Below are 8,312 nucleotides of genomic sequence, written 5' to 3'. Positions count from 1 at the left end.
AGAGAGGAAGAGGGAGAGAGAGAGATAGAAACATCAATGATGAGAGAGAATCATTGCTGGGCAGCTTCCTGCATGCCCCCTGTTGGGGATCAAGCCTGAAACCCAGGCATGTGTCCTGACTGGGAATCGAACCATGACCTCCTGGTTCATAGTTCTATGCTCAACCAATGAGCCATACCAGCCAGGTGGCCCTTTTTCTTTCTTTCTCTTTGTCTCCTTTTCTCATTCCTTGGCTTTTCATTTTTATTTGCTTAGAGAAATAGCATGCTAGAGGTTTGCTTATTTTTTATTCACCCATTGACTGATAAATGGATACAATGTATACTGTACCAGTATTATGAAAGATATAAAAGACGGTAATACCATTTCTTAAAGGAGCTTAAAATGTAGCAAAAGATATCTACAAGGAATAAGAACAGTGGCTATGAAACCTTCATTAGTTAGACGAAACAAAGTAAATAAGTGTATAAAGTAATATCTCACCTGGCCAACATATCCCTTCAAAGTCTCCCCCTTCATGATTCCTCACAAAGTAGCCCTGTTCTTTGGCCATAGCGTACACTGAGTAGTCAGGATCAATCTTGATATGCGGGTCACTGATGACCACAAGCTATCAGGAGGACATAAAGGTTTGAAGATCTCATCAGTTTCACATGAGCCATATATTCATTTATATGTTTTCATCATAGTTCTTGGGTTCAAATTTTACTCAGAAACAACTACTACTAGCATCGAAGTATTCTATGTGCTTACAGAAATATAGATTGATGTCAAAACTAGGCCATTGCTCTTTTATAATTATTGCTGCTTAATCAATAAATTTTTTAAAAATAGCATTGAGCTTCTATCTGTCTGCGGTGCTGGGTGCTATACATAAAAGAGTAAATAGGCAAGGTCTCTGCTTCCTAGACATGTAGAAGCTAACATAACACTGACAAAAGCAAACATTAAAGAAAATAGGAGAACAGCATGTTAAAAACCCAAAGGTATAGGCATATTGAGGAAGTAAGTCTGAGAAAAGCTGTGATCACAGCTGTGTCCCTACCACCTCTCCTTGCCTTTCTAACACCATTCTTTTGTTTGGTTGTTTGCTTGTGTGTTTTTTTTTTGTTAATCCTCGCCTGAGGATATTTTCCATTGATTTTTAGAGTGGAAGCGAGAGGGAAAGACAGAGAGAAACATCGATGTGAGAGAAACACATCGATTGGTCACCACCTCACGCGCCCTGACCAGGGCCCGGGCCGGGGAGGAGTCTGCAATCAAGGTATGTGCCCTTGACCAGAATCAAACCCAGGACCCTTTGGTCCACAGGCCGATGCTCTATCCCCTGCGCCAAACCAGCTAGGGCTCTAACACCCATTCTTTATACCTAGTCTCGAACCTCAAAACCATTTAACTAGAACAACCTTCTAATCATCCTTCCTCATATCTATTTAAATCTATTATACATACTGAAGTTTAATTTTCCAGTGCTATTACCACCACTACCCTTGCATTATATACTTTCCAGTGTCCTTTTCCTTCCCCATTTTCTGTTTTAGTTCTTTCCTTGGCCAGATTGACAGGAGGAATCCATCAGGGAGGCATGCAGGAAAAATGGAGTAATAAAAAAATCAACTCTGTTTTTCATGGACTGTTAAGAGCTTTCGAGCCCACCACTCCCCCTGACCTTTCTTCCTACAGCTGTGCCTGCCGACAAAGAAAGCCCTGATGCTCCCTGCTTTGGTGCCAGCAGAAAGTTCAAGCTACACAAGCCCTGGCACGTGCACAGGGATCTTCACCCCAGTCTAACTCTCTAATCATGGTAAAAGCTGAGCTGGTCCTTCCCAGCTCTCTCAGGACCATTTCTTTCTTTTTTTTTTTTTAATTAAATCTTTATTGTTCTGATTACATTTGTTCCTCTTTTTTTCCCATAACTCCCCTTCTCCCAGTTCCCGCCCCACCCTCCGCCGTCACTCCCCACCCACTGTCCTCATCCATAGGTGCACGATTTTTGTCCAGTCTCTTCCCGCATCTCCCATTTCCCTTTCCCCCCCAAGAATAGTCAGTCCATTCCCCTTCTATGTCCCTGATTCATTGTAATCACCAGTTCATTCTGTACATCAGATTATTTATTCACTTGATTCTTAGATTCACTTGTTGATAGATGCATGTTTGTTGTTCACAATTTGTATCTTTACCTTTTTCTTCTTCCTCTTCTTAAAGGAAACCTTTCAGCATTTCGTATAATACTGGTTTAGTGGTGATGAAGTCCTTTAGCTTTTCCTTATCTGTGAAGCTCTTTATCTGACCTTCAATTCTGAATGATAGCTTTGCTGGATAAAGTAATCTTGGTTGTAGGTTCTTGGTATTCAGTACTTTGAATATTTCTTGCCATTCCCTTCTGGCCTGCAAAGTTTCTGTTGAGAAATCAGCTGACAGTCGTATGGGTATTCCCTTGTAGGTAATTGAGTCTCTTTCTCTTGCTGCTTTTAAGATTCTCTCTTTGTCTTTTGCTCTTGGCATTTTAATGATGATGTGTCTTGGTGTGGTCCTCTTTGGATTCCTTTTGTTTGGGGTTCTCTTCGCTTCTTGGACCTGTAAGTCCATTTCTTTCACCAGGTGGGGGAAGTTTTCTGCCATTATTTCTTCAAATAGGTTTTCAATATCTTGCTGTCTCTCATCTTCTGGCACCCCTATTATTCTGATATTAGTGCGCTTGAAGCTGTCCCAGAGGCTCCTTACACTATCTTCACACTTTCGGATTCTTTTTTCATTTTGCTTTTCCAGTTGGGTGTTTTTTGTCTAATCTTTGGTTTGATTCTTGTGCTCCTCTGGTCTGCTATTGGGTATAATATTCTTTATTTCAGTCCGTGTATGCTTACTTTCTAATTTCTTTATCGTAGCATCGAGGGTCTCATTAGTTTTCGTGAGGCTCTGCTCAAGTTTATAGCAAGCCCTCAAAATTGCGATTCTTAGCTCCATATCCTCCATTTCTGTCATGTTTTTTTGTCTCCGCATCTTTTATGCTTTCTTGGTGCACCCCCTTGTGGTCTTTGTGCGCAGTCTTGTTCTAGCCAAGCCTTAATTGTTGTAGTTAACACTAGAGGGATTTGACCACCAGGCTGACTGGCTGTAGGAATCAGCTGTGTGGAAAACGTCTGTCTTCTGGGAAGGCGCTAATCCAGCCTTTGCCTGAGGCGATCGGCAAATGGCTGTGCGCAGGGCTTGGGCGGGGCGGGCTCAACAGGGCGGGCGGAGGGAGCAGCTATGGCCGCTCTCAGTCCCGTTCCCAGAGGCTCTGCTTCTCAGAACCCCGGCAGCCGCTGCAAACCTCGGAGAGAAAGCTGCCCTCAGGTTCCAACTGATGCCGGATAATCCCGCTTCTCCCGTCTGAGTCTGGGTCCCTAGAGACTCGCCCGGATCTGGAGCCCAGAGTCTGAGACTCACTCCCGACCGAAAACGACAACCGCGCCCTCAGCCACCAGCCTGCTTTGCGCGCGCACCTCGGTACCTTTGTATTTTCCACACTGCGCCTCCTCTGAGCCTCGGTTTGCTGTTCTCTTTCCTTCTAGTTGTAGAGTCTCTCTTCAGCCAGCTTTCCTGTGGTTCTGGGTGATGTCCGTTCCGTCTTTTAGTTGTATTTTTGAAATGGTTGTATGAGGCAGTGGTCTCCGGTGTTTACCTACGCCGCCATCTTGGTCTCCCTCTCTCAGGACCATTTCAAATGAGCTTGGGAGCCAGCCTTACTCCCCCCCAGAATGCCTTACTATGTGACTAATTAATATTTTAAAATTATGTATTATTTTTTAAACTTTATTTTTATTTGTTGACACTATTACAGATATCCCCATTACCTGACCTTCTTCCTTTGCCCACCTCCACCCAGCCCCTGCCTCTTTCCCTCTGGCCATCAACACACTGTTGTCTGTGTCTATGGGTTATCAATATATGTTCTTTGGCTAATTAATCTTGGTACCTGTGTGATGTCATCAATCTCGACATCAGAACCAAATTTCGCATGGGCAGGGGGATCCATCACACTACTACACGGGTGGCCATAATAACTGGCCTGAATGCTAGGCCCCTTCATCCTTATGGAGACCTAGACAACTAACGCAGGGATGGATGGTGTTCCCACCTTTTCACCATTACCTTTCTGTTATCACAGTTTCAAAATGCATTTGAAGGTACTATTTTCATGGCCGTTTTAAAAATCAGATAGTTCTCCACTTATGTATCAAATCAAGTTTTAAAATGTGCTTGTAACTAAAAGGTTCAGAAACGTTGGTTCATTTTACCTTGCGTTTTTTGTTTCGGAGCAGCTCCTGCATCCTTTTGGGGTTGGGGAACTTTTTCTCGTCCCAGGTGAAGTACCTTTTGCCCTCGGTGTGCTCTATGTCCAGCCACATGACATCATAAGGAATGTCATGTGTGTCAAATCCTGCATCCACTGCTTTTACATCCTGCTCATCTTCATAGTTCCAGCGGCACTGGTGGTACCCCAAGGAGAAGAGAGGGGGCATGGCTTGTGTGCCTAGAAGAGGACAATAACCACTGAGCCAACTACCACCACAATAATTCTGTATTTGTTAAAACATTTTCTAAACGCCGACAGGATCCACTCAGCTTGGTAGTTAGACTCCCACTTCTAGGAATACATCCTAAGAAACCCAAAACACCAGAAAGAATGCATGCACCCCTATGTTCATAGCAGAATTTATTCCCTTCTTATTTCCATAGCACTAGGCTGATGCCTTTAACATAGCACTTATACCTCAGAGCACAGCAGTTCGTTTACATGCCTGCCTCTTCAGTCAAATTGTTACAGAAACTCTGCAGCCATTAAGCAACAACTTTCCATTACTTATTTCATCCTCCAGCCCTTGGTAACTGCTAATTTACTTTCTGTCTCTATAAACTTGCCTATTGTAGGTACTTCTTATAAGTGGAATCATATATTTGTCCTTTTGTGTCTGGCTTATTTCATTTTGCATAATTTTTTCAAGGTTCATCCATGTTGCAAGTATCAGAACTTCATTCCTTATTATGGCTGACTAATATTCCATTTTATGTATATACTAGTGGCCTGGTGCATGAAATTCATGCACATTAAAAGGGAATTAATTAGAGGAACTATTTTAATATTACTATTTGCCCTTTATAATAGAAGTGTCAGAGATAAAAGAAAATTAGTAAAATGTATATGAAAATAATATATAAATTTATTAATAAACTGGGCGGGGATGCACGCAGGCAGCATCACATCCCAGGCCGGGGACACAGGCAGGCAGTGTCACGTCCCTGACTAGGGACGCAGGCAGGAAGCTTCACCTCAGCACTGGGTGGGGACACACGCAGGCAGCGCCATGTCCCAGGTCAGGGACGCACACCGGCAGCGTCACATCAGTGCTGGGCAGGCCTGCCCACGCCTCTACTGGGGGCAGCCTCTGCCAGGGGCCGCCCCTGGGCCAGGCAGCATGGAGGCCCTCCTAGTGATGGCAATCCCCGCCCACCGGCTCCTGCTACGCATGCCTCCTGCTGAGAGGTCATGACATTACGGCGTCCTGGACAATTTGCATATTCCTCTATTATTATATAGGATTACATTTTGTTTATCCATTCATCTTTTTTTTATCCATTCATCTTTTTTTAATTTCAAGAAAAATGATTTTAAATATAATAATGTTACATGCAATACACCTTAATATTTTTTTAAAATATATTTTTATTGATTTTTTACAGAGAGGCAGGGAGAGGGATAGAGAGCTAGAAACATCAATGAGAGAGAGACATTGATCAGCTGCCTCCTGCACACCCCCCACTGGGGATGTGCCCGCAACTAAGGTACATGCCCTTGACCGGAATCGAATCTGGGACCCTTCAGTCCGTAGGCCGACGCTCTATCCACTGAGCCAAACCAGTTAGGGCAAAACCTTAATATTTTAAGAAAAACTATCTTAAATATAGTAATGTTACATGCAATAAACATTAATAGCTCAAGAAAAATGATTTTAAATATAATGTTACATGCAATAAACACCAATTATTCAAGAAAAATGATCTTACATATAATAATATTACATGCAATAAACATTAATATTTCAAGAATAAAAGGATTTTAAGTATAATAATATTACCCAAACTGTACTAATATAGTATGATATCATAAAAGTTGTAGGAAATATTAAAAAGCTGCAAATAACAGGAATACTTCTATTATATTCTATTTTTCCCCCCTCTGGCTTTATTTTTGTTCATCAGTTTATGTTGTTCATTATATTTCACAAATGAGTGAGATTATATAATATTTATCTTTCTCCGACTGGGTTATTTCGCTTAGCAGGATGCTTTTAAAGTCTATTTTGTCGGATATGAGTATTGCTATTCCAGCTTTTTTTTCCTTTTCCATTTGCATGGAAAAATTTATCCATCCCTTCACTTTCATCCTGTGTGTGTCTTTTGTTTTCTGAGGTGGGTCTCTTGTAGACAGCATATAGTCGGGTCATGTTTTTGTATCCATTCAGCTACACTACACCTTTTGACTGGAGCATTTAATCCATTTACATTTAGGGTTACCATTGAGAGGTACTTCTTTATAGCCATTTTAAGTCTGTACGGCTAGGTTTCTCTCTCTGTTTCTTCTCCTCAGCAATCCTTTATAGTAATCCCTTTAGCATTTCTTGTAATGCTGACTTGGTGGTGATGAACTTCTTTAGCCTTTCTGGGAAGCTCTTTATTTAACCATCTATTTTGAATGATAGCCTTGCTGAATATAATAATCTTGGTCTCAGATCCTTGCTTTCCATTACCTTGAGAACTTCATGCCATTCCCTTCTGGCCTGTAGAGTTTCTGATGAGAAATCAGGTGTCAGCCTTATGGGAACTCCTTTGTAGGTAACAGTTTTCTTTTCAATATCAAATATATGATTTGCAAACATTTTCTCTCATTCTATAGGTTGCCTTTTCACTTCAAAAATTTTAATGAAGTCCAACTTATCTCTTTTTTTCTTTTTTTGCTCATGATTTTGTTGTCATATCTAAGAATCTGTTGCCAAATCCAAGGTCATGAAGAGTTACCCATTTTCTTTTTTAAAAAAATATTGTTTTTTATTGATTTTAGAGAGAAAGAGAGAGGGAGAGAGAGATAGAAACATCAATTATGAGAGAGAATCATTGATTAGCTGACTCCTGCTCTACAATGGGGATCAAGCCCGCAACCCAGATATGTGCCCTGACTGGGAATCCAACCGTGACTTCCTGGTTCATAGCTGATGCTCAACCACTGAGCAACGCTGGCCGGGCGATTTACCCATTTTCTTCTAAGAATTTTATGGTGTTAGCTCTGACATTTTTCTATCCATTTTGAGTTACTTTTTTTGTGTATGGTGTGAGGTAGGGTTCCAACTTCATTCTTTTTAAAAAAATATATTTTATTGATTTTTACAGAGAAGAAGGAAGAGAGATAGAGAGTTAGAAACATCGATGAGAGAGAGACATCGATCAGCTGCCTCCTGCACACTCCCTACTGGGTATGTGCCCGCAACCAAGGTACATGCCCTTGACCAAAATTGAACCTGGGATCCTTGAGTCTGCAGGCCGACGCTCTATCCACTGAGCCAAACTGGTTAGGACCCAACTTCATTCTTTTGCATGTGGATATCTAATTGTCCCAGAACCATGTGTTTAAGAGACTATTCATTCCCACATTGAATGGTCTTGAACCTGTGTTGAAAATCACTTGGCCAGAGATGTATGGGTTTATTTCTGGCCTTTAATTCTATTCCACTGATCTAAATGTCTTATCCATATTCCAGTAACCTACTATTTGGATTATTTTAACCTTATAGTCATTTTTGAAATCGGGAAGTATGAGTTCTCCAACTTTTTTTTTTCAGGATTGTTTGGCTATTCAGGGCTCTTTTGCAATTCTATATGACTTTAAAGATCAGCTTTTCCATTTCTTCAAAAATGGCTGTTGGAATTTTGGTAGGGATTGCAGTGAATCTATAGATTGCTTTCAGTAGTATTGCCATCTTAATGATGTTAAGTCTTCTAATTCATGAACATGGGATATATTTCCATTTATTTAGGCCTTCTTTAATTTCTTTTAAGGAATATTTTATATTTCTTAGTGTACAAGTTTTTTATTTCTCTGATTAAATTTATTCCTAAGTGATTTTATTCTTTTGAATGTTATTGTAAATGAAATGGTTTTCTCAATTTCTTTTTTAAGTTGTTCAATGCTGGTGTGTAAAAACACAACTGATTTTGCCCACCCAGCATGGCTCAGTGGTTGAGTGTTGACCTATAAACCAGGAAGTCGTGGTTTG

At 40.9% G+C, this 8,312-nt stretch overlaps 1 protein-coding gene across 5 annotated transcripts in view; it reads right to left on the bottom strand.

Moving 5' to 3' along the window:
• GANC (glucosidase alpha, neutral C) overlaps positions 1-8,312 on the bottom strand; it is an 83,955-nt gene that overhangs the window by 33,186 nt on the left and 42,457 nt on the right. For 4 of the 5 annotated variants that reach the window (XM_023757512.1, XM_023757514.1, XM_023757513.1 and 1 more), the window contains 2 exons: positions 4,281-4,516; positions 484-610 (listed from right to left, as the gene is read on the bottom strand). In XM_023757512.1, the coding sequence (XP_023613280.1) occupies positions 484-610; positions 4,281-4,516 (363 nt within the window). Of the gene's footprint in view, positions 1-483; positions 611-4,280; positions 4,517-7,018; positions 7,067-8,312 lie in introns of those variants that run through there. The other variant, XM_023757515.1, reaches the window with a different exon arrangement.

The sequence above is a fragment of the Myotis lucifugus genome, unplaced genomic scaffold (genome assembly GCF_000147115.1).
Source record: "Myotis lucifugus unplaced genomic scaffold, Myoluc2.0 scaffold_109, whole genome shotgun sequence".
Taxonomy (NCBI): Eukaryota; Metazoa; Chordata; class Mammalia; order Chiroptera; family Vespertilionidae; genus Myotis; species Myotis lucifugus.
This window is presented reverse-complemented; position numbering and strand designations above follow the sequence as displayed.